The 24,694-nt window shown below is 62.4% G+C and overlaps 2 protein-coding genes across 7 annotated transcripts in view; one reads left to right on the forward strand and one right to left on the reverse strand.

The window, feature by feature from the left end:
- The window catches only part of LOC131422703 (mitochondrial import inner membrane translocase subunit TIM16), a 67,405-nt gene that overhangs the window by 22,528 nt on the left and 20,183 nt on the right, over positions 1 to 24,694 (forward strand). For all 6 annotated transcript variants that reach the window (XM_058570153.1, XM_058570155.1, XM_058570156.1 and 3 more), the window contains exons 8-9: positions 5,295 to 5,381; positions 5,843 to 5,925. In XM_058570153.1, the coding sequence (XP_058426136.1) occupies positions 5,295 to 5,381; positions 5,843 to 5,925 (170 nt within the window). The remainder of the gene's footprint in view (positions 1 to 5,294; positions 5,382 to 5,842; positions 5,926 to 24,694) is intronic.
- VASN (vasorin) lies at positions 10,702 to 22,003 on the reverse strand. The gene is made up of 2 exons (XM_058570159.1): positions 21,869 to 22,003; positions 10,702 to 13,356 (listed from the first exon to the last, which is right to left on the reverse strand). Exon 2 carries the CDS (start codon positions 13,344 to 13,346, stop codon positions 11,325 to 11,327), a length of 2,022 nt encoding a protein of 673 aa, XP_058426142.1. The 5' UTR covers positions 13,347 to 13,356; positions 21,869 to 22,003; the 3' UTR covers positions 10,702 to 11,324.

The following is a 24,694-nucleotide window of genomic DNA, read 5'->3' on the forward strand; positions in this document are numbered from 1 at the left end:
GTGGGGTTTTTTTGGAGTTCCAAGTGGGGAAGCCAGGCCCTGGATTCATGCTACAGGCATTCAGAATCATTCATTCATTCGACAGCAGCTTGATGCCAGGCACAGAATGTTCTGTGGTGAATGAGACAGACACATGGGGTCATTGCTGGGGGCTTCTCTTGCTGGGGTGGTTTAGTGCTTCCCTGGGGAACTGGCTTAGAACTGAGGCCTGAGTGATGCAGATGGCTGGGGTGGGATGAGCTTGTTCCAGGCATCTGAGTGAGGGGTGTGGAGGGGGGGCAGGGCCATGGTGAAAGGCCTGTTACTTGAGCTGTGGGAAGCCATTCACGTGTTTTAAGCAGAAAGTGAGATGAGTGGGTTTTACATTTTTGAAAAGATTTTTATAGAAGCTGAGGAGCCTTCTTCCCTGAGGAAGATGAAGTTCAGGGTCCTGCTGCCAGCTCAGAGGAAGAGCTCCCCAGCAAAGCCCCAGGCCTATCACAGACCCTCCTGCACCAGCCTAAACCAACCAGCAGTAGTGGGGGGCCTCGTTCCACACACACACACACACACACACACACACCCATACACACTCTCTCTCCCTCTCTCCCTCTCTCCCTCTCTCCCTCTCTCTCTCTCTCCCTCTCTCCCTCTCTCTCTCACACGCACACTCCCCTTCACGTAGCCAGTTGCAACTTTTTGCCTGAGACAGTCCAGTCAGTTCCACTTTTGACTGGCTGACCAAAAGGGGGCCCATCCTGACAGGTGAACCAAGTTGGAGAGAAGTGGTTTTAGCCCCACCCTGGCCATGGCCTGTCAGCCCTGTGGCTGGGTGTGGTAGCTGTTAGAGTCTCAGGGTGTGAGCGGTGGGTTGCCCCATAGCTTTCTGTGGCTGACCTCCAAGCCTTTGCCCAGAAAGGGGGTCCCAGGCTCAGCTCGAAGGAGGGAGACTGAGGCCCTGGCCCCCCAGCTTTCTCAGGTTGCCTTCTCCTCTCCAGGGTCCTGGGGCACAGCACCTGGGACCCCCATTCCTACCCTGACTGGGCATCACATCAGAGCAACTCCCGGCTTGAACGTTTTCTTCCTTTCCCCCTCCTGCTCCTTCTCCTCCTCCTCCTCTTCCTCCTCCTCCTCCAGCTGGGGGAGGACCGTGATGATGCTGAGGTGGAGACCGAGTGGCTGCCATCCAAGGGGCTCCAAGTTCCTAGAAGAGAGAGGGAAAGGATCTGGTTCTGGAGGGAGCCCCCCTGAAGGGGCTTCTGAGCCGAGGGGACCTGGGAAGAGTGTGGGTGGCTCCCACCTCCTCCCAGCTGCTGGGACAGTGCCTGAGCTCTGCCTGCGCTCGGTCCGCTGGTGCGGGGGCAGCAGGGCCTGGAATGCTGCCCTCTGCATGGCCCTGCCCCCCACTTCCGCCTAGGGCATCTGGCCCACACCTGGCTTCTATTAGGAAAACCACTGCTGGCGGCCAGGGTTGGTGTGAGCTGAGGGGCCAGCTAAGGGGAGAGGCCTTCAGGGAGCTCCTTCTCCTGAGATCCTCCTTCCCCACTAGAGCGGGCCATTGCTGGGGTCAGGGAAGGATGCGCTGCCCTCTGTCCAGCCTCTGCCCTCCCCGCCCTAATGGCTGTCCCCACAGCCCGGAGGCTGGGCCGTGAGGCCTGGGGAGTTCTCCCTCCGCTGTCTTTCTTGGGCCTTGCCTCTGGCGACCTGAGCGTGGAGCAGGGGATGCTTGGGCAGCTCTCTCCTGTTCACACCCCTGCTTTGTTTTTAGATTGCATTTATGACCATTTATTACGTCCCAGGCCCTTGGCACACATGACCTCCTTCCACCCTCCTGAACGTCCTGTAAAGTTGGCCGTTTGGTTGTTTCTGCTCCAAGGTCACACAGCTGAGTGGCAGAGGCAGGCTCGGTCTGTCTGATTCCAGAGCCCCTCTGCCCCTCTGCTGCCCCTTCACTGCCGGAGCCTAGGTGGGGGTGGCTGAGGGCCTGAAGCCATGAGTGTGCCAGGGAAGGAGCAGCCCACAGCTGAGGGGGTGCCCAGGGAGTGGTGAGGCTTCAGCACCCTCGTCAGGGGCCGGAGGGGACCTGGGACGAGCCCTCAGACCTCTGGCCTGGGCAGGTGGACCTGTGCCTTCTGACCACCCCCGTGTTTCAGGCAGCCCTGGGGGGGCCAGCGTCTGGAGCCCAGAACTGAGCCTGGTGAGGAGGGCTGTGGGCGGGTGGTAGGGGTCTTACCACCAGAGAAGGTCCCCTCACCCGAGGAAGGAGCCCAGGGCTGTTCATCCAGCCGCCCTGCCCTACACAGGAAGTGTTGCCGTGGCGACAGAGAGGGGGATTTGGCTGCACGGCAGCTGGAATGCCGGGTATGTGCCTGCTCCTGGCGCCCCTGTGCTGGGCAGGCGCTGCCTGGCCTCAGCCCTTCCTGTTCTCTTCTTGGGGCCAGGTGTAGGGGAGACATGGGGGGACTGAGGGGCTTCTCCATGAGCGGGAAGCTTTGCTGCCTATTGGGACAAAGGCTGTCCCCTGGGAGAGGGAGACCCCAAGGTCTGGCCTGCAGGCTCAGGATTACCACCAGTGGCTTCTCCTCGGCCTCCTGTGACAGGGCTGGGGCATCAGGGTAGCAGGATACCTGGGTCCCAGCTGCAGCCTCCCCCCTGCCCCAGGAGAATGCGGATCTGTGTATCTGGAGAGAGAGCTCTTCCTCCCCATGTCCCGCCGAGGTTAGCAAAGAACTTGTCATTTTTGAAAATGAACATCACTGCAATGATCTGGGGATAGAAGGGGGAGAGTGGGTCAGTGGCCACCCCTCCCCACCCATGGGGCTCACTGGCCCCTGGCCGACTAAGCTGGGTGTGCCCACAGTGGGCACACTGGGCTCAGCCTAAGCTCTTACTTTGTCTCAACTTCCTTGCTGCCCTCGGTGCCCTCAGAGACCGGAAGGCGCGGGTGGAGAGCCGCGGGGCGAACAGGACTCGCCAGCCCACGCCGCCCTGCCCAGCACTGCCTGGGCCCGGGGGCCTGCTTCTGCCCCTGTGAGCTCGTCCAGGATGTTCGCTGGAAACCCGAGGTGCCTGGGGGGCAGCGGGGATCCTGGGTGCCTCGTGGTGCGGGCTCTGCTGCCTTCTAGCTGTGGCTCTGTCTCCGTGCCTGTCCTCGCCTCTGGTCCCTTTTGTGCAGATTGAGAAGGATAACAGTGGGCCCAGCCCTGAGGGGGCAGGGGGCTCAAATAGCTGACAGCTGCCCTGGTGGGAGACTTGGGGTAGATGGCTTCCTCTCTCTGGGCCTCCAGTTTCTCCATGTGTGAAATAGGAAGGTGGGAGACACAGGCCGAGGCCCAAGCTGTGCCTCTGGATGAAAATGCTCCATGGCTGCCTATGGCCCTGTAGGCATGGCACCGCCTCCCCTCCCTGGCCCCCCCACCTGCCAGCTGTGTTGGCCTTGCTGCTCTCCAGGCCCTGATTCTTCACAGGTGCTGGTCCTCCCGCCTGGCTCTCACCTGCCAATCCTTCAAGTCTTAACTCAGTGTCACCTTAAATCTACTTCCCTTGATTATACTCTCATGGTGCCCTGTCATCCTGCTTATTGGGGATGTGCCAGACACAGCCCTGGGCGCTCCGCCAGCGCTAGCGCTTACTCCTTGCAACAGCCTTCCGAAGTAGGTCCTATTACGATGCTCTTTTTGCAGGTAAGGAAACTGAGGCACAGAGATGTTGAGTAACTCATCTTGGGACAAGGCCGGTAGTGGCAGGGCGGGGTTTTCACCCAGGAAGTCTGACTCCAGGGCTTGTGCCCTGAACTTCCACTGTACTCCTTCAGGGCACCATAATCACATATGGTGACAGTTATTTCTGTTTGGTTCACATCTGCCTCCTGACTTTGTATTCTGAGTTTGGGGACCTTTTCTGTTTTGTTCACTGTGTCCCCAGTGCCTACCATAGTGTGCAGCTCAGATATTCCTATTATGAAAGAACAAATTAATGAGCAGCCCTGCTTCACCCAAATGTGGGCCCCCCATCTGAGATCCTAGCACAGTGCCTGACCCGTGGGAGCCCTGTGTGTCTGTTGAGTGAATGAATGGTGTGCAGGTGCTTGCGAGCCATCTGCTTTGCTGCTTACACAGGGGATATTTGCACACTGGTGAGAGGGCGCAAGCCCACGTGACACCTCTGACTGACTCGGGTGACGAGAGCAGGACAGACCCTCGCCCTGACCCCACAGCCCCTGTTTCGTGGAGAGAAGCATATGGGACCCTGGTTCTCAGGCTCTAGCCCTGACTTCCTGTGCTGGCTGTGGCCGAGTAGGAAGGGAGCAGTGAGAAAAGCCCCTTGAACGACACGGAACTGTTTCCGATGGTCTCCCACGCTGGGGTCGGCCTCAGCGGGCTGGGGAGGGGGCGCTGGGCCAGCTCCTCACAGGCCGCCTCCCTCCCTCATTCATTCCCAAGGAGATCGTGGGAAGCTTGGAGGAAGCTGGCCACAGTTTGGGGTGAGCTATTTTTGGTAACAGGGTCTTTCGTCTCAGGCTCCAGGGGCCAGGGTGACTGGGAGGGAGCTGTTTGCATTTCCTCCGGCCCCCTCGGCTCCCCCCTGCCTGGGCCTGGGGGACGGGGCCGCCCGCCTGCAGTGTGACCTTGCTTCTCCTCCCCAGGGCCCAGAGAGCCTTCCTGCTGGCAGCTCCAGCCCTGCAGGAGGGCGAGGAGTGGCACTTCTCTGCCCTCTCTGGGGACTGGTCCCCAGAGCTTGGCAGCAGGCCCTCTCCCCTGGCCCCTGGCAGCGTCGGGAGGCAGCAGTAATACTCGTCATAATCCCTTGATTTGCACGGTTATTTGCAGCAGGCCCGCTCCTTTCACATGTAGTCGCAGTTGATCCTTGGGACAGCCCTGGGAAGTAGGCAGCCCAGGCAACGTGAGCCCTGCTCACAAGTGAGAAAAATGAGGTTCCGAGAGGGCACAGGATCCCCAGAGCCTGGGGATGGTAGCTGGCAGCTGAGTGCTTCCTCCAGGACACCTGCGGGGGCAAGGACGTGCTGCCACCCTGAGCCCCGCGCTGTGGCAGGGCAGAGCAGAGCAGCCTGACAGTCCCCTCAGGAGCAGGGAGACTGAGCCCGAGCCTGGTGGCCGGGTCGGCCCTCTGTGTGCAGAGCTGCCCTCAGCCGCGGTGGAGGCTGGGGTCCATCCAGTAGTGATAGGAGGTCTCCTCTGTCCCAGCTAGCCTCTGTGGGGACACTGACCTGGCCTCTCCTGCCCTCTGTGAGGCTCTCAGGTGGGTGGCCCACCCTAGGAGGCCCCAGTCGCTCAGCGCGGTCTCTTGTCCTCCAGAGCATACAGGCCCACGAGAGCAGCAGGGATGGTCGGCTGGTGTGGACGAGTACCCAGGAACACCTTGTGTCCACCGGCTTCAACCAGGTAGGGCTCCTGCCGGGTGAGCAGGGCACCCGCACCAAGAGGGTGGAGATGAGGCCCACTGGGAGGGGGGCTGCTGGCCAGCTCCAGGCCTGTCCATATACGGCCCTGTGTGCAGCCGGGTCTCAGAGCCCCAGGGGACCCATGGCTGCTGAAAACTGGCAGATTCCATTTGCAATAGCTAAGCCTGACCCTGGGAACTGTGGCAGCCCCCCCAGGGACCAAAGTCCAGAGTCCATGGAGGGAACCGCCCCTTGTCACCTAAGGGTTCTTAAAGGGGCAGGACACAAAAACCCAAACTCTCCCTCCCTGGCATGACTCACACCCTGCCCCACTGCCCTCCAAGCTCTGCTCTGAGGCAAGTACCCCCGCGTCACGCTGTGGCCTCAGGCACTGGGTTCCCGGGGAGCCCTGGGGGCTGAGGGACGGGCCCCTCTGAGCCCCTCTCTGTCCCCTCCCCACAGATGCGTGAGCGTGAAGTGAAGCTTTGGGACACCCGGCACTTCTCCAGCGCCCTCACCTCCCTTACCCTGGACACATCGCCCGGGTAGGAGTGGCCTCATTTTGGGATGGGCTGGGGGGCTGTTGAGGGCCCAGATGATGACTGGAGCCCAGGTCTGTGAATGAGCACCACTGGTGAGTGCTCCTGATGCGCCGTGTGGGGGCCACCTGCAGAGCGGGGGTGCTGATCCACCCAGAGCAGCCTCACCCTGGTCAGCTCCTGTCAGGGAGGGCTGATCACTAGAGTGGTCGTGGGGGCCTGAGCCGGGCCTTGGGGTATTGCAGAAGAAACCTGCACTTGGCCCTGCCGGCAGAAGCCCCCTGGAGCTTCACCAGCAGGGGTGGTGATGCAGCCCCATGTGAGCAGGTAAGCCTGACTGACCCCATCCTGTGTGGCCCTAGCAGCAGAATGGGCCCTTGGTCATGGAGCAGGCTTCCAGCCTGGGGGCTCATGCTGGTGTGTTTTGGCATTTGGGGAGGGGTCTGTGACCCGGCAGACACATTGGTGGGAAACGCAGGAATGCACTTGATTTTGCTGTGGGCGTTTTTGTGAGGCTGAGGGCCGAGGAGACCCGAGGCTATGATAGCAGGGTGGACGCAGGGTGACATGGAGTGACATGGGGACAGACGGGCTGGCAGGTTGGGAGGCACAAGTGGCAGAGGGAGGCAGGCTTTGGACTCGTCGGCTCAATGAGACCTCCTCAGCCCCAGCCATACACCTGTCCCTGGTTGTCGTAGGGCAGGGGATGACCCAGGCAACCTAGGAGTACAAGTGTGCCTCATCCTTCCATCCTTCCCAGAAGTGTGTGCAGGAAGGTTTGTGGCAGTGCCTCTGGGGTCTGGGCCAAGCCAGCTCTGTGCAGGGATGGCCCAGGCTCACTGCAGCTCAGGCACCAGGAGGCCCACAGCAATGACCCCCCATGTCACAGCTGAGGAGGGTGGGGGACCACCCTGGCTGGGGTAGGAGAAGGCGGGGACCTGGTCCCCGTTCTGAAGCCTCAGCCCTGCTCAGCTGTGACTCTCAGAGGAGCTTGCTGGGACCTCACCCTTCCCTCCCCACCAACCAGTCAGGCATCTGTGAAGGTCAGAGCCAGGAGGGGGCGTTGGTCCGTGGCTATCTATTCAGACCCTTTCTCTTCCATTTCACAATTGGGGAAACTAAGTCACAGAGGGCGCAGTGACCTGTTTAAGCCCTGGGAGCAGCGAGGGCCATGTCTGGGGTGGGGAAGGCCGAGTGCCATAAGAGGTCCTGCCAGGGTGTCCCCCAGCTGAGAGCTCTCGGAGAAGGGGTACCTTTCAGGGTGGCAGTGATCCTCCGCTGCCATCCTCTCTCACAGCCCAGGGGGAGGCTGAGGAGCTGGCGACGCCCGTTTTGCAGATGAGGAAGGCAAGGCTGAGGGAGATCCAGTGCTTTCCTCAGAACCACACAGTGGGTGCGAGGCTTCTGCCTGCTTCTGGGCCCTGGAGATTCAGGGGGACGTCACCAGGACCCCCTGTGCTGGAGGAATCAGAGCTCTTGGGCCTCTTGGCTCCATGTCCAGCACCCCATCTCCGGGCCCTGATGCTGCACTGGTATCTCATCCTCCACGTGTCCCCAGGCCAGACAGCCCCTTCTCTACAGGGCCCCCCAGCAGAGGGAGGGCGCTGGCCCAGCCTAGAAAAGGACCCAGCACTAGCCATCAAGTGCTCCTCCACCCACCACTTCCTGCCTTCCAGGCTCCACCCTGGTCTGTGATGGGTCCCCCTCTCCCGTGGAGCAGCCTGTGCCCAGCCCTAGCGTGGCCCCTGGAGGAGTTAACGATGCCCAGACCCCACGGTGCCACTGGCCAAGGCTGACCCTGTAATTATAGCAGTTAAGAATAGCCTCTCAGAGCCAGCAAGGCCTGGAATTTTTCAAATCACTCCCAGATGGGCGGCCAGGCCAGTGTCCCGCCCCCTCCAGCCCCCAGTCCTGGCCCCTGCCCCGCCAGGCCCACACCCTTGGCAGAGGAGTGGGGACTCTCTGGTCCTCTACAAAGCTGGTGGATACCAGGGATGCATGCCAGCCTCCAGTCTGGCCTGAGAGGTGGCAGATTCCCTGCCCCCACCAGGCTCCCTGGAATCCAGAAACCCCCACTGGCTCCCTGGGGTGTCGGGGGCTGTTGAGTGAACTGGACTGAAGATGAAAGTGTGTGGGGTGCCATGGGTCTCCAACGCAGCCGCCTCACTGTTTTCCCTATTTTACAGATTTTCCATCTCAATTCGGGCAGAACAGTGTGTGCTCTTATAAGAGCTGGAGGGGGTCAGAGGTCAGGCACATGCCCCTCCCTGTTTTCTCCCAGGGAGAACCAGGGCCCCCACTCTGTCACAGCGCCCACCTGTGGCCTCCTCCCTGCTAATCCCTGTCATTTGTGCAGTGCACCTCACTGAGGGAAGATGAGCCGTGGTGGGAAGAACAGGGCATTGGGGTCCTAGCCCAGGGTGAAAAGCTAGGCTCAGGCGGAGGTCCGCTGATGGCCCCCCCCGCACTGCCTGTGCTCAGCGCAGGGTGGAGATGTAGGGTACTGGCGGGGTAGGCGCTCAAGGAGCAGCTCATGCTCCAGTCTGAGACACTGAAACACCACCTGTCTCAGGTGTGGGGCTTCTGGGCTGGGTGAGTGGTCAGCTGTGTTGGCCCTGGACTGCAGGAAGATGGGAATTTTCTCCCCAGGCAGCTGAGGCTAGAAAAGTTGATCCGCTGTTGAGGTCGCCCCGGCAGCAAACCTGTGCAGGGTGGAGGTTGGGATCCCGTCTTTGCTTCCTGACACTGAAATGTCCACCTCTAGCCAGACCCCCAACCCCAGGCCCAGCTGTCAGCCAAAGCACGGGCCACATACCCCAGCATGTTCCCTGGAGATTGGGAGCTGCCCTGCGGTAGCTTCTGCTGTTCACAGTGGCCCCACCCCTCTTCTGGAGACCCAAGCCCTTCCCCAAGGCTTGCAACCCCCTCCTGGGCCAGGGAGTTGGGATCCTGTCCCTGCCTTCAGTGAGCAGGCCGCTGTCTCTCCTCTCCCAGCCTGCGATTCTCTTCTGTAGAGAGATGGTTGGGCCTGAAATGGAAGCATGTGTGGCACAGGGCCTGTGGCGGTGAGGACCCAGCAATCGGGGGCTGGCATTCCCCCACCACCACCCCCCGGCCCCTGGCCTGCAGCCGTTGGGATTGCCCTGCGTAGGGGCTGCATCTTGGCTTGGTCCCCGACTCAGCCCCTGGCCCTCCCTTCATCCCCTGGCCCCTGATCTGATAGTGCACCCCAAATACCTTTTCTGCGAGGGCTGGTGTGAGCGTCCAGCTCCCTTTCTTTGGGTCCCGCCACCCCACCCCACCCCACCCCACCCCGTGCCGTCCCACTAGGCCAGGTTTGGCTTTGCACCGAAAACATTTATTCAGCAGCCTCTGTGTTCGGCAGCCGCCACAGGTCCACAATGGCCCCTTTGACGGGGCAGCAAGGGGGAGGGCAGGCCTCGCCATAGCCGCTCCCCTAATGGGACCCAGGCCCACAGGAAATCCACCTGGGCTGCTGCTGCTGCCGCTGCCTCAGGAAGAAGGGGCCCCACCCAGGCCCACTGCCACCACCCTCTGCCCGCAGTGACCCACCGCCTGCCTCCTCCCTTCTCGTGCCAGAATCCTCAGCAGCCGCTAATTGAATCCAGAGCCTCGCGTGGCCGGGCCTGACTCGGCGCTGACATCAACTCCTCGAGCCGCAGGGCCTGCTCCCCAGGCCTGGCTGGGCTGCCTCCTTCCCACCAGGGTGAGGCTGGGGGCCAGGGGCCGTGCCCCACAGAGGGATGTGGGCATGGGGCCTTGGGGAGGCTCGCTCCCGCCTTTGCAGGGCCTCTCTGAGGTCCCAGGGCTCATCTCCCCTCCCTCCCCAAGGGTCATAGGAAGAGGTGCTGTGTATCCGTCACTGTCCCCAAGCTCCCAGCACCTCGGTTCAGGCCGGAGCTGCACTCAGCATCCCTGGCCCTGCCCCCACCTTGGCCTGTGGCCTTCCTGGAAAATACTCCCACTTCCGGGGTTTCTGGAAAGACTGGGCACATCCCAAGTGCAGAGAGTAAAGGGGCATCACAGGGCCCCAGGCCTCTTAAGCTGGCCCCAGACCTTTGGTCCTGTTGCCAGGCCCCCTAACAGCCCCAGCTCGGCCCCTCCCTCCCTACCCACAGAGGCTTCCTGCTGTTCAAGATCCGTGTGCCCCTCCACCAAGGCCCCTTCTCTTCAGCTGGAGCAGGAGGCCAGGAGGAAGGTTTCCCAGCCTGAGCCCAAGTGGAGGGGCAACAGGACTGCAGGGAGGGCTGGGATGGTCGTGCCGCCTGGTCCAGGACCATCCACGAGGCACCCCCTTCACAGAGGAAGGCAGGCGGTGAACTGCCTGCCAGACCTGTCCCTGAGGAGGGACCCTCTGGGACCCTCCTGGCCTGCGTCGGCTGTGAGCCCCCCAGCCTCTCATAGGAGCACTGAGCTCCAGGTGGCAGAAGACCGGGCCTGGGTAGGGTAAGGCTGCCCCAGGTTGGAAGTGGCCCAGCTCTCATCCCTGCTCCTACGTGGGAGGCTGGACTGGGCACCTCAGTGGAGGCTGGGTGGACACAGCCCAGGGCAGGACACCTAGGAGGGCTACCCTTCTCGGCATGGCCCGCAGTAACAGCCCTCCCGAGCCCAGGGGATGCTGACCAGGGCCCAGTGCCCAGTGCCCACTGGGGTCCTGGCCCCCAGCTTCCCCACAGAGAAGGCTGTCCCTTTATGCCCAGCCTGCACCCTCACTCTCCCTCCATCCAGCTCAGTTACCTGGGGCAGTTGCAGAAAAAAACACTCATTTTATCTTTTATTTTTCTTACAAAAGGCCTTCATATCATCGTTTGTCTTACAAAAACCACAGTCCTTGTCTCTGAGTTTGAAAAACATTTTCCCAGAATAAATGGGAAAGATTTCTTATAAATATATTTTAACAAAAGCAAAACTTGTTCCTGAAGCATCTTTCTTTCCAGTTTCTTTTGTTCCTTTGCTCCCTGGGGCTGAGGCTGGGGTCACATACCCCGTTCCCAGCCCCACTCTCCCTCTGCTTGCTTTCTGGGGGCTTCCTTCACTGGCCCCCAGAGTCTCTTTGGGGTGGGGGGGCCTGTGTTACCAGCACACGGCAGGGCCCATCCCACCCAGCCCCGCCCTAGGGTTGCATGTTGCAGAGGGGCAGAAGCCATCCTCATAGGCACTCAGGCTCAGGGGGACCTTAGAGGTCATCACCTGGGTCCCAGCATCTTACAGATGAGGAGACCGAGGTCCAGAGAGGGACAGGGACTTGCTGTGGTCCCACAGCCCCCGCCCTAACGTGTCCTTGTCATATGCATCTGAGAACTTCCTTGGTCTGGCAGCTGGAGGGCACTGGCTGGTCCCAGTGGGGCTAAGAGCCTGGCCCAGGCAGTCCATTACTCCTGGGCTTAGATGTAGGGCTTAGCGGGTAGGGGCCCTTGGAGGCCAGGCCCTGGGTAGCCCATGAGCGGCACCTCACAGTCAAGCCCACCGGGCAGGGCTTCCCCACCACCCTCAGTCACCTTGGGGCCTGGCTCCAAGGGGGCCTTCACCCCCTCCAGCTCCAAGGGCCCAGCCCCCGGCCCCACCTGCCCTTTGCCCTGAGCCACAGCCGCCGCAGCCCGACCCCGCCGCACACAGTAGGCCGCCCCCACGGCGGCCAGCGCAGCCAGGAGCACGGCCGCCAGGGCGGGGGCAATAAGGAGTGGCAGGTTGCCCTCACGGGCCTGGGTGACCGGGGCGTGGCTAGAGCGGACAGCAGCGGGTGTGCGGGCCTCCCCACAGGCCTCTTCGCCCTCAGGCACCCGCCCAGCCCCCAGGGGCCTGACGCAGATGGAGTAGGTGGCGTTGGGCCGCAGCTGGGTGACCGTGTACTCGGCGAGAGAGGCAGGCAGCCGCAGTGTCACCGGCCGCTTGTCGGGACCCGACAAGTTGCGGTAGGTGAGGCGGAGGCTCCTGAGCTGCACGGCGCTGCTCTGCAGGTAGCGCTGCAGGCCCACTCGCAGGGAGGTGGGGCTCGCAGGCTCGATGCCCAGGGGCAGGGGCCCGGGCGGCCTCAGTGTGGCTGGGGCGGGGCTGGGCCTCGGGCCCTGCCTCACCCGGCTCTCGCAGTACAGGCCCGTGAATCCCTCGGGGCACAGGCACTCCAGGTGGCCTCGCGCCCCCAGATGGCAGGTGCCCCCATTGAGGCAGATGGACGCTGGGCAGTCCTGGGGCTGGGGGGCAGGCCCCACAGTGGGCAGGGCGGCGGGCGGCAGGCTTGGGGCCTCTGTGGCAGGCTCTGTGGGGCTGAGCCAGGTGGGAGCCGGGCTGGAAGGTGGGAGTGTGGGCTCCCATGCTGCAGGCCTCGTGGTGGGTACTGTGGCCGTGGTGGTGGTGGCTGGGCAGCCAAAATCAGCGTAGTCGAGGTCCAGGAGCAGCCGGCCAGCATTCTTGGGCGGGAAGTGGCAGCGCGTCTCCTCGGGGCTGGCCAGCGCCACGCGGCTTTCCCTCAGCCAAGGGCCAAACCAGCTCAGGGGGCACACGCAGTTGAAGGGGTTGCGGGCGGCTGCCAGGAGCCGCAGGCGGGGGAAGAGGCCCGAGAGCTCGTGCGGCAGGGCCTGCAGGCTCAGGTTGTTCAGGTCCAGCTCCTGCAGGGCCGCCAGGCTGGCCAGGTCCTCGGGCCGCAACTGGGCGATGCGGGTGTTGCCAGCCAGCCGCAGGCGCGTCAGGCCCCGCAGGCCCCGGATGGCGGGCGGCACGTGCTCCAGCTGGTTGTCAGACACATCTAGGTCATGGAGGTTGCGCAGGCGGCCAAAAAGCCCCTCGTCCAGGTGCCGCAGCCCCAGGCCGGCCAGCCGCAGTGCCTCCACGTTGGCAGTGTCCAGGGCGCCGGGCTCCAGGGCGAGGAGGCTGTTGTGGCTGAGGTCGAGCAGCAGCAGGCGTGGCAGGTGCAGTGGGGGCAGCGCCCGCAGCTCGTTGTCCTGCAGCTTGAGCTCCAGGAGGCGGTCAAGTGCATCGAAGGCGCCCGGCTGGATGTGGCGGATGCGGTTCTTGCCTAGGTAGAGGCGCTCGAGGCGCCACAGGCCACGGAAGGTCTCATTGGTGATCTCGCGCAGCCTGTTGGCAGTCAGGTCTAGGTTGCTGAGGTTGGCAAGCAGTTGGAAGACCCCACTGGGCAAGCTGGCGATTTGGTTCTGGGACAGGTCCAGGAGCTGCAGGCCCGGCAGGCCAGCAAAGCTGCCTGCGTCAAGCGTGGTGATGCCGTTGTCAAAGACGTACAGGCCTGCCGTGTTGGGCGGCACGTCACGGGGCACTGTGGTCCCCTGGCGGGCAGTGCAAAAGACTGTCTGTGGCTGGTTGCACTGGCAGCCAGATGGGCAGCTCTGCACCCCAGGCCCCAGGGCCAGCAGCAGCAGCAGCAGCAGGGGTGGGGGGATCCTGGAGCGCATCTTCTGGTCCCTGTGAGCAGAGAGGAGAGACAGGAGACCGTGAGTCAGGGGCCCAGGGGACAGCCACACCAGGAAGGACTGAGAAGGGAATTCCCAGCCCCCTTCACCACTCCCTGCCCCCAAATCCAACAGTGCACAGTAGTTATGAGTCAGGTCCCCAGTGCCCAGGCCGGGTTCCTATCCCAGCCCCGTCACTCCCTCACTGTGTGACTTGGAGCAGTCACATGACCTCGTTATGATATTAGTTGCTACTTCCTGCGCTGTCACCAGGGTTCAGTGGGCTGATGCATGCAGAGGGAGGCCTGGCCCCCAAACACTCAGTGACCACGAATAACTCCCTTCTCCTTAACCCCAGCCCTCCCGCCTCTTTGTGGCTCAGAGAGAACATGTGGTCAAAAAGCATCAGGCTCTGTGCCTTCCCCGCCAGGCCCCCAAATCTCTGCTGAGGTGGACAGGGAAGCAGGGAAGATGGGGGGTCCTGGAGCAGCAGCCCCTCTCTGCAGTGTCTAGGAGAGACAGGCGGGGCAGTCGGCTGAGCGCGTAACCAGAGAAGCTGGCTGCCCCGGGCCGCTGGCCCCTGCCGCCACACTCCGTGTCCTCCAAGTGAGGAGAAACCGCAGCGGGAAGACTTCACATGGAAACTATGGGATCGGTGTTTTTCCACTTGTGAAGTCAGACCTGCCCAAGACGGGAGCTGTGGGCCCACCAGGATGTGGCCAGCGGGAAAGTTCCTGGGGGAGGGGGCAGAGAGGAGCTGGAGCAGGTGTCCCCCTGTGGGGGGTAGGGAGGCAGGGACCCTGGTCTTCAGATCAGATCCTCTATCTCTGAGGTGTGATGATAGGACCAGAGGTGAGGCAGTCCAGCCTCCCTGGGCTGACCCAGGGCTCAGTTCGGGGACACTGGTTGCATGGTGGACCCAGAGGCAGCGCCAGGCCTGGAAACGCTCCACAGATTGGCTCATCTACCAGTTCTTGGGGTCTGCTCTGAGCCGAGCGCTGAGAGGAGCAGCAGCCCTCCCCGTGTCCTGGCACCATGGAACACTTACAGCCACCTCGTTTAGTCGTGTCATCCGTTCCCCCCACCGCCCCCGGCAGCCATTCCAGGTGGAAACCGTTCTCATCACTCCCAGATGACAGAAGAAAGGGGGGCTCCTGCAGGCACTGTGACATGCTGCCATCGCACTGTCGGGAAATCTGAGCCAGAGCCCAGGTCCTTAACCATGTCCAGGTGCGGCTGGGCCTGCGCCTGGGATGGTCCTGCCCTTCTGACGCGAAGCCCAGTCCTACCCTGGGTGGGGGTGGCTCCCCTAGTCACTCCAGGCTCCAGCTCATAGCTGGACCTGCCCAAGACAGGATGAGGCCCTAGCACGTTCCCCACTTCGCTTAGGTTCCTGAGGGAAGCTCAGGGACCACCCCCAGCAGCAGTCCCCACACTCTGGGCTCCTAGAGTCCCCGAGTGGTTGGCACCCCTCCCCTCCAGGCGCCTCCTGCTCACACAAGGGCCTTTTGTGCTGGGGCTCGGCCTCCCCTTCCCCCACGCCGGCCAGTAGTCTTCCCGGCCATGGCAGGTAACACGGCCCCCCATCCAGCCTGCTTCTGCCCCACTGCCATCTCTCGGGCTGCCCTCCCCCAGGGACCTGGGCTCTGGAAATGTGAGGTGGAGGAGGGGCAGGTGGTCCTGGGACAGATTAGACAAGTCACTTGGGAGGCCACTGTGATCTTGGGCCAGCTCTGTCACCCAGGTTGGGCCTGCCTAGGCCCTGCCCACCTGCAGGGCCCCCTCTGCCAGGAAAGAGGGGCCATCAGCCTCTGCCCCTCACTAGTTCACACCAATGACTGCCCTTCAGAGGCCAGCGGGGGCCTCCCCTGCTCTCTAGGGTACCGGCTGTACCATCCCCTCCCTAAGGGGAGGTCTTGTCTATCTTTGCTCCCCTGTGTCCAGAGCCCGCTTGGCTCATCTCTGCTAAGTGGACGATGGGGCAGGTCCTTGCACTGAGCCTCAGATGAAACTTGGACTGGAACCTGGGAGGCCTCATGGGCCCCTGGCCCCGCCGTCGCCGTCCCAAGGGGGATCCATGCGCTGTACTGGCCTCCTCCCCTGCGTAGACCCACTCCGCCCTCACTGACTCAGAGGCAGCGGGTGCGGCCTGGCCTCCAGATGTGGGCTGTGAGCACCCCCCGCCCCCATGTCCACGTGGGGGGTGAGCCGCCTCCCCCTGAATCAGCCCTCCCGGCGGGGCAGGCAGGGTCAGGAAGGGAGCAGCCAGGCTCTGAGGTGGGAGGGGACCCTACACGTGGCCAGCCTGGCCACCCCTGTGGCTTGGGGCCCCCTGGGCCTCGTATAAGGTCATAGTTAAGAGCTCACACTCCGGTCAGGCAGCCCTAGGCCAGGGGCGTCCGAGCTGTGAGGCTACAGACAGCGGCTTTCTCTCAGCGCCTTGGTTCTCCATCTGTCTACCTGGGCGTTTCAGAGTCAACACCTCCCAGGACTGGGAGCACTTAGCACTGAGCGGCCAGGTGTGGCCCTTGGGGGCCTAGGGTGCGTGCCAAGAGGTGTTCCCTATTCTGTCTTGAGAGGGACCAGGATGGGCTCTGGGCTCCACTCCATAGTCTGCTGGCCCTTTAATCAGTCAAGTCATCACAGGGGAGGGAGGCAGGGACGCAGTAGGTCTTTCTGGCCAGAGAGTGGCAATCTGGCTGAGTCGGTGGGGAGCAGGGCTGGCATCTGGGGCTGGGGAGACCCCAGCAGGCAGCACCTAACCTGCTTCCTACCCCCGAGGATGCAGGCGTGAGCACCTTTGCCTGAGCCCCACTCCAGCCGCCCAGCGAGGAGTTGGCACTGCAGCTTTGGAAAACTGCAAGCCTGTGGCTGGCGGCTCCAGGAGTTCCGCCATAGGGCTTCTGGCACCAAGAGCAGATCAGACAGCCCCCAGAGGGGACCCAGAGGGCAAAGACTAACTGTAGAGGGGTGGTAGGAGACAGAGGCCTCAGTTTGGATCCAAGTTCTGCCCCTAAATAGCTTCCCAGGTCCCTTCTCAGTGGTGGGCCTCAGTTTCTCACCAGCCCTGCCTCACTCTCTGGAGTTGTTCTGAGCACCCAGGGTTGTAGTTTTGTGTTGTTCTGTTTATAAATGGGGAAGTTCTTGTAACAAGTTCTGGAAGCTACCTGCCTGTCTGGGCGCATGCTGGTGTGTGTGTGTGCATTGGGGCTGGAGGTGTCTGTCGGGGTCACGGGGTCACGGCTGTCCTGGCCAGTGCAATTTCAGCAGCTCTGAAGGACTAGGGGCCTGGGCTTTGATATCTGATCCTCTGACCCCGAGGCAGGGAGGTGGGACCTTTCCCTCTGCAAAGGGTGTAGGGAGAGTTCTGGAGGTAGCCTTGGGATTTGGGGGGTGGGGGGGCAGGTGGGCAAAGGGTCGATGCCCTTCCTCCTCCACCCGGCCTCTACACAGCCTCACCTTGGCCTGGCCTCACCACGGTGTGTAGAAAGAGGCGGGAGGCAGAGGCCTGGGCTCTGCTGCTGGCCTTGCCACCCTCCAGGGGACAGTTGCTGGGATGGGGCTTTAGGGTCTGACTGCCTGCATTCACAGCCTGGCTGCGTGACAGCCTGGCCTCGACCTTTCACCTCAGTTCCCACCTGTGAAGTGGGGGGGCTGGCTATAGTGCCTGATTCTCAGGGCTGTTTAGTTTGTAGTTGGAGCACGTTCTAAGTGGTCAGTAAACATTAGCTACTAAGGGTGTTACCCATAAACCTGTTACCCATAAAACCTGCCTTCCACGTGCATGGGGTGAGGATGCAATGGTATGAGAGGGGCTTCACCCTGCTTTCAGCACAGACAGGAGGCCCCCTGGGCCCAGGGTGAGGCCTCCACACAGAGGGTGCCCACTCCCCTCCACCCTCCACCCTCCGGCGTGGGAGAGCGGGAGGAGCTGGAGAGAGTGGCCTGATGAGGGGTGTCTAGTTCTGGAAGGGGGTGGGGGGAGTGAGCTGTCATTTGGCCAGTCCCCTTTAGCATATGACCTTGGCGGGGGGGAGCAGAGGGAGGGGCTCTATGAGTAAGGACATCATCATCTGAGCTCTCAAGGGGACCCAGAGTGCCCCCACACAGCCCCGAGTATGGGACACACCTGGAGGCACCCACTCACACACAGAGCCTAGGTCAGGCAGGGGCTGGCAAGTGGGTGGAACCCAGGGGTTTGGGTGACCACATCACACCTCAGGCTAGAGTACCACACTGCTCCTGGGGAAAGCTGTGTGCCTGGCTGGCAGGGGAGAGATTCGGACAGACAGACAAGACTCAGAAGCCGGCACACCCCTTTCCTGTGCCCTAGCTAGAGTGGATGCAGGGGCCGGGTGCTGCACGTCCGACCCCGAAGCTCTGGGCCTCTGGTTCCCAGTGCTGGCCCGCCCGGGCTAAGCACTGCCGGCCAGGCCTGGCAGCAGCCCAGCCCAGGAGTCTGCCAACCCCCCAGGCAGGCGGGACTGTGCTGGCGGCCAGGACGGCTGGCTCCGGTTTCGCTGACGTGTCTGAGGAGGCTCAGGGCCCTGGCTGGGTCCTCCCGTCTCCCCATCCCTGGGGCATAGCAGCCTCTGGCCCAGTAAGGCAGAGATATCAGGGTCTCTGTCCTGGGCCCCCCCAAAGGGGGCTGGGCCTGCCCAGGTTCCTCAGAGATGGCCCATTCTCTGGGTGGGGGCCGTAGCCCTGCCCTGTGATCAAGCTGGGGGTTCCCACCAGTCTCAGTATCTTTGCCTTTCTAACTCCATCCACCACCCCCAGCCGGCTCGGCTCATTCTACAGAAAAAGCCCTGACACTTCACTTCGTGATCTCCTCCAGTTCCCTTCCCTTTCTGGGCTTCCATCTCCCACCTATAATGCCAGGGGCTTCTCAACCCCAGCTGTACATCAGAATCACCTAGGAAGCTTTGGAAAGTTCCTGATGCCCAGGCCCCACCCCCTGACCAATTAAATAAGAATTTCTGGGGTGACGCCCAGGCAGAGTTATGTTTTGGAGAAGCTCCTTGGGTGAGTCTCCTGTACAGCCAGGGCTCAGACCCTGGGGCAGAGGGTTACAGAGGGGGACAGTCTGGACGTCAGCCCGTCTCCCTGTCCAGGGAGGGGTCTGGATCCCTGAGCAGGTGTGGCTAGCTGGCAGCACTAGAAGAGCAGGTGCTGGCCCTCCCCCACCCCCCACTCCACCACAGAGGAGCTGCCTGGCCCCAGGTGGGTGCCTTCCACAGCACCGTGGGTGACTTGGCAACTGCCAGACCTGTCAGCCCAGGGCAGGGAGACCAGTGACTAAGGCCAGTCTCTGGCTCAGATGGGCCCTCAGGGCAGCGGGATGTGCCCTCTCAAGTCAGGAGAGGTGCCACTCTGTTTGAAGAGGACACCTGCTGCCCTAGGAGCTATGTGGTGGCTGTGACCCAACTAGAAATGGGCCAGTCCAGATGCCACCACTGGCACGTGCGAATGTGATGCCACCAGGGCTGGGCTCCAACATAGGTCTTCCTCACTGCCCTGTCCCCACCCAGAGCCAAGCACCCATCAAGTAAGGCCCTAACCCTGCAATTAACCCTGGATTTGCCAGAGGAAGACCTTAATCACCAAGGGAGGCCACCAGCCCCAAGCCAGCTGGGCCCAGGCTGTCTGGAGCCTAGACAGGGTCTGAGAAGGAAGTGGCCCCTAAGGGGGTCTTGCCCTTCTCACTGTCCCCATGCCTAGGGTTCTTGGTCACCTGGTGGCAGAAGTGGCCCTTCCGGGGTTCTGTGAGGTGATCAGTGGGCAGGTGGGACTGACCAGGGGAGCCACAACCCTGCCGCCTCCAGGGGCCTCTCACTTCCCACTGCTGCCCGCCCAGGCCCAGGGCCCAGGCTCGTAGGGACCCCAGTGACCACCCTAGCTGTAGCCCCTTCTCAGTGCAAGCCAGCTCTCTTCTCCCTCCTTAATTAAATCTCTCAGGCAGCCTCTGAGGAATGTCAGAGCCTTATTGCATTCCCCCGGAGGAGACTGGGGCGGGGGGGGCCGTCCCCAGCCTTGGAGAAGAACTGGCCCCTCGCCTGTCCCCACCCCCCAAACCCGAGGTGGCCCAAGGGAGCCTGCTCCAGCCTCCTCATACCCAGGGAGGCTGGAATGAGGAAAAGCGGGGGAGGCTCGTGGGCCTGGCTGGCCAGGCGGCCCAGCCAGCTGAGGGAAAGCAATCCGGCTGACTCTGGAATGTGGAAACCGATAAAAGGAAGAAGGCTGAGCCCCCGCCCGCCCGTGGTGCACTGGGACTCCTGCAGCACCCCTGCCCGCCCCCAAACACGGCCCTGCTGCAGTCACGCGCGCGCAGACACACGCCCACGCCAGACACACGCCCACTGGGCCGTGCTCACACACTCACACACACACACCCTCCCCCTTCTCCAAATTCCACAGCAGTGAGGGGAGCTGGTTTTCTTGGCAGTGCAGAGCCTTGGGCTCCCCATCCCAGGAAGGGGACTCTAAGGAGAGCTAAGGGGGGCTCCAGGAAGGGTCACTACCCCAGTTAGGTGGCCTTGCCGCCCTTCCCATGAGCTCAGGGCCTGCTAGTGGTCAGAGATGCTTCTGTGGGCAGATGCTCACCTAGCCTCTCTGGTCACTGAGGGGAACTGGCTGGCAGGCATGCCGGGGTGGGAGCTGCCGCCTGGGCCCAGCTGGGCCCCCACTTTCCTGTTCCCAGAAGCTGCCCAGCCCAGGGATGAGGTCCATTTACAAGCCCCCACGAGGATTCAACTCTCTTTGCCTGGGACTTGTCCCAGCTCCCCCAGGGCTGTAGTGGGGGTGTCAGGAAGGAGAGGCAGGAACTGTGGACCCATCTCCTGCCTAGGGCATCTCCCTGGCCCTGGCGCTGCCTACCAGAGGGAGCTTCCTAGGGAGAGCACAGGCCTGGGCAGTGTCTGAGGGGCTTCTCATGTTGAACCCCCTCCCTGACTTCCAGAGTCTGGAGAGAGTGGTGCCATCCCAGCAAATGCCCTGGGACACCAGCCCCATCTGACCCTCCAGACCCACAGGTCCCAGGGTAGCTGTTTCAGTCTGCAGCCGCAAGAGCCTGGGGGAGGTGGGGACAGGCAGTGCCCAGGGCCCCCAGCCTGGCACGCGTGTACTCATCCTCTTCCCTGGGCCCGGGAAAGGCCAGATAATGGTCTGGAGGGAATCCAGCTGGGCTGCTCATTACCAGAGCCCTCTTCCTGCCTCTGACACTCTGTTTACAGAAGCTCCGGGGGCTGATTCCCCTGGGAGAAGACAGCAAACTCAGGGGACTGCTTTCCCATCCCCCCACCCGCCTGTCTTATCCCTACTGGGCCTTGCCAACAGCTGGGCCCATACTGGACTTCACTGCCCGCTGGGCCAGCTTGAATGGACCCCACTCAGAGGGCACCCGCCCAGCCACCCCTCTATGCCGCAGCACCCAGAGTCCACCCTAGTGGCAAGGGTCCTTTGAGAGTTAGTCCAGTCTCCCAGCCCAAGAAGTTCTTGGCCTGGGGAGGGGGGCTCTGGCTCCTGGTGCCTCTCTCCAGAGCCTCACCTGCCCTTGGTGCACAAGGCAAGAAGGGGGACACCAGGACCCTCAGGGCCTCTTCCTCTTTCCCACCTTGCAGACTCCACCCCTGGGCCACAGAGGGAGAAGCGGTCAGCGACCCTGGTGTGGTAATTGTTAACGAATGAGGGTGAGGCAGAATGGTTGGCACCAATCGGCTGGACTGCCAGTGACCACAGGGGACCTCGGCAGCCCTCAGGCCCAAGCGCTGCCAGCCCAGGGACACAAAGGACTAGGCTGGCTCCAGGCCATTGAGTTCATAGCCTGAGCAAAACCCCTTTCCTGGCAGAGGCAGAGATGGGACACCCTAATACCTGGAGCACAAAGGGCCCCAGCCAGCCAAGGTCTGTCCCCGCCACCATCCCGAGGGGGATGGGGCATCAGATACCTGCCAGCCACCCCCCCACCCCTCCCCAGGGCTGCATGCCTGTGGCCCCTGGCTCTGCCCTGAGTGACAAGGGCCCTCAGGACCCCAGGCAGCCCATCTGCAGAGGCACCAGGGGCTCCAGGCCCAGACCCAGACTGACCTCCTCCAGGAGGTAAGAGTAACCTAAGACTATGGCTTGGCCATCCCCTCAAAGGGGTTTGATTCATAAAACTGGTCATGCCGGAGGGCCCAGCCGTGGGAGGAGGAAGCGAAGGAGGGGGTGTTTATTTTGTCTGCTTGAAGCCCCGCCGGCCGGTGAGCCATGTACACACATGCGCGCGCGCCCACCCCGGCCTGGGGCTCTCCGCGCCCCGGGACTGCCGGAGGAGGGGGCGAGCCAGGCGCGGGCAGGGGGCGCACGGGGCCCGCACTCCGGGAGACCAGGTCGGCCCAGGTGACCGCGCGCGGCTGGGGGCGCATGCCCGCCCTAAGTGCGTGTGCGTGGTTGGGGGTCCGCGCGCGTGATCGGCGCGTGTGCACAGCCCGCCCGGTGGCGCCCCCCGCCCCCGCCCGCAGCCCCCTAGCACGGCAGACACTCACCGGGAGGCGGCGACGGCAGGAGCGGGGCGGGGCGAGCCGCGGCCTCAGAGTCCTTCCCGGCCGACCGGGCCAGAGGGGGTCCTGGGTCCGGGGGTCCAGAGGCAGCGCGTCCGCGTCTCCCCGCCCCGGGCTCGGGCTGCGGAGTCGGCTCGCAGGAGGCGGGTCGCATCTTAAGAGCCGGGGGCGGGGCCTCCGCAGGAGGGGGGCGGGGAGGCTCCCTATTGGCTGGGGCGGGGCCAACGGAGACCCGCCTCCCCTCTCAGCTGAAGGGTCAACTGGTCCGGCAGCCTGGTCCTCACCTCGCCACCTCCCGACTAGGCGGGCCGAAAAGACCTTCCCGGCCCGTCAGGAGTCCCTCGCTCCAGTCTGGTCTGCCAGTAGTTTGCCGTATGACCCTGGGCAGGTCGCTGTTTTTAGCGTAAAAAGCAAGGGAATATTGAGTGAGACCAAGAGTCCCAAACCCGGATGCTCATGACACACAGGCAGGTGAGAAACTGGAGGAGCCGGCCCCCGCGGCTGTGGAGACCTGGAGAAGCCAGGGCTGAGCGGGTGGGGGAAGTGGGAGCTGGTGTAAGGGCTCAGCCCCCATGACCTGCCCCAGCCTGCCAGAGCTTTGGATTTTTCAAGAGAAACTGGAAATCTGGATTTTTTAGGTGAAATCTCTCAAAGCGTTATTGTTGGTAGCTAATCCCAATTTCAAAAACTTCTGAGCAGGCCACACAGAGCCCTTCTGAGAGCTTCCTAGGTACAACTTCTAATACCAAATCTGAGTTCTGGGGTCCTTTTAGCCATAACAGCTGTCAGGGCCGTGAGCGTCCCTGGACCACCTTCCCCACCTTAGACAAAGGGACTGAGACGCAGGAAGGGGATGTGACAGTCTGCCCAAGGCCCCACGCTTACTGGCAGCTTCAAGGCTGGAATGTGCTGGGGGGGCCAGGATGAGGTCAGAGGTTGGGCCTCACCTCAGTGGGTGGGGCCTGGGTGCAGCTGACAGTGGCTCTAGATGGGGCAGGAGGGGTGGGTGCCAGGGCTGAACTAGTCCAGAAAAATCCCCTGCCTTGGAGGATTCCAGGAAAACGCTCTGGCTCCCCTCCCTCCTCCCCCCACCGCCCCGTGTTTGTGGTCAGAGTCATGCCTCAGAGCCTTTGGGACTCAGTTCAGCTCCCAACTTCCAGAGGGCCCCAGGACACCCCCTCAGCCTGGCCTGCAGCCAGGGCCTTTGGCTGGGCCAGCTGAAGTCTCCATGACCCTGAAGGCTTATCCCAGGAGGCTGAGCCACACCAGCAGGGGGGTCATGTGGTCTTTGGAGGACCTGATCACCTCCAGAAGGCAGGATGGTGTCCGTGTCCAGTTGCTAATGGGCTCAGCAGTGTCCAGCTGGGACAGCCACCCAGACTTCCTCTCTCAGCTCCTAGCCTCTTTGGGCCCTCTCCATAGAGGGTCCCTTTTCAGGACGGGCGAGGGTCCACACTGCATAGTTTTCTTGGTATATGTGGATGTGGGGCATGGCTTGTGAACCTCTGCTCCTGGGCCAGAGCTGGCCCTCGGCTGTGTTTCATTTGGCCTATATGGGACTTTTTAAAACTTTGAAGCCATTGCCAACATTGAAAAATCCGGCGATTGCACATTAAAACGGGACTTCCCAGCTTGCCTTGAACAGGAACTCTCGATGGGGGCTGAGTGGCAGCTGCCCCCTCTGGCCAAGGCCTGAGCTCACACATGCCCCAGTCCCCACCAGTCCCAGTTGTCTCACACCAGGCTGCTTCACTCGCTCAGTTTCCTGCCTGGTCCGGGAAGCATTTGAGTTTGCAGTCGGTGCTGTGTGGCTCTAGTCAGACTGTCCCTGTGTCTCTGCCCATGGGCCCTCTGTCCCCTAAGGCCCTCGAGAGGGTCCACAGAGGCCCCTCCAGCCTGACTTTCCCTTTCCCCAAGGAACAGGTCACCTCTGTGGTGAGTTCTCACTGATAGAGAGATTCCCCCCTGCCTAAAAGGTCCACCCCCCACCCGATCCTGAGCTGGACTCACACAGGCCATGCTCCCATCGACCCAAAGGGTCAAGAGCAGCTTCCAGGAGAAGTCTGTCCAGTGTGTCCATCCTTTCCTCATATGGCTTCAAGGCACCTTCCCCCTTGGAACCTGGTTACCTGGAGCCTCCATGAGGGGAGGGAGCTAAGGAGTGTGGAGCAGGGCTTGGTCCAGGGGGTCCCCACTGTCCAGCCTTGGTAACAGGGACAGATCTAAGGGACCTGGACTGCTTTGGAGTGGTGGCAATGCCAGGATGTCTAGGTGGTGGGTCTGATGGGGAGAAGCAGAGGAGGACTCTAGAAGCTGCTTTTCCCAGCAGGCACAGCCCATACTTCTACTGTGATGATTGCAGGGATATTGGGATTATCAGGGTGGTAACCCTCCCCCACGTGACTTACTCAGTACCACCATTATCCTGCATCTTCAGGGACCTGGGCTTGGGGGTGGGGGCAGATCTGGGCTCTAGACCTTCTAGACTTTGGGTCTGAAGCAGACCCCTGGACCCGGACCCATGTCGGAGCCCTTCTCAGTGGCAGGCTCAGATGTCAGCCCTCCCCGCAAGCCATGGCAGCGGAAGAGGAGCCTGTGCCAGCTCTCACCACCTCTGGCCCTCTGCCAGGCTAGGGCTTGGTTCTGCATTCCAGACCCAGACCCAGCCTGGCTCTCTTTACAAGGCCTGGGATCAGCCCCATGCCACCTATTGGCCAGCCCTTGGGACCAGGTGCCATGACCCCATTTCCTGGCCCGTGCCGTGGCGGGCAGGATGCTCCCACCTGGTGGAGCTGCCCAGATGGCTCTGCC

The sequence above is a fragment of the Diceros bicornis genome, chromosome 26, assembly GCF_020826845.1.
Source record: "Diceros bicornis minor isolate mBicDic1 chromosome 26, mDicBic1.mat.cur, whole genome shotgun sequence".
Lineage (NCBI taxonomy): Eukaryota > Metazoa > Chordata > Mammalia > Perissodactyla > Rhinocerotidae > Diceros > Diceros bicornis.

Excerpts from the sequence above, each read along its gene's own strand:
- VASN (XM_058570159.1), bottom strand. The coding sequence starts at position 13,346 with ATGCGCTCCAGGATCCCCCCACCCCTGCTGCTGCTGCTGCTGCTGGCC.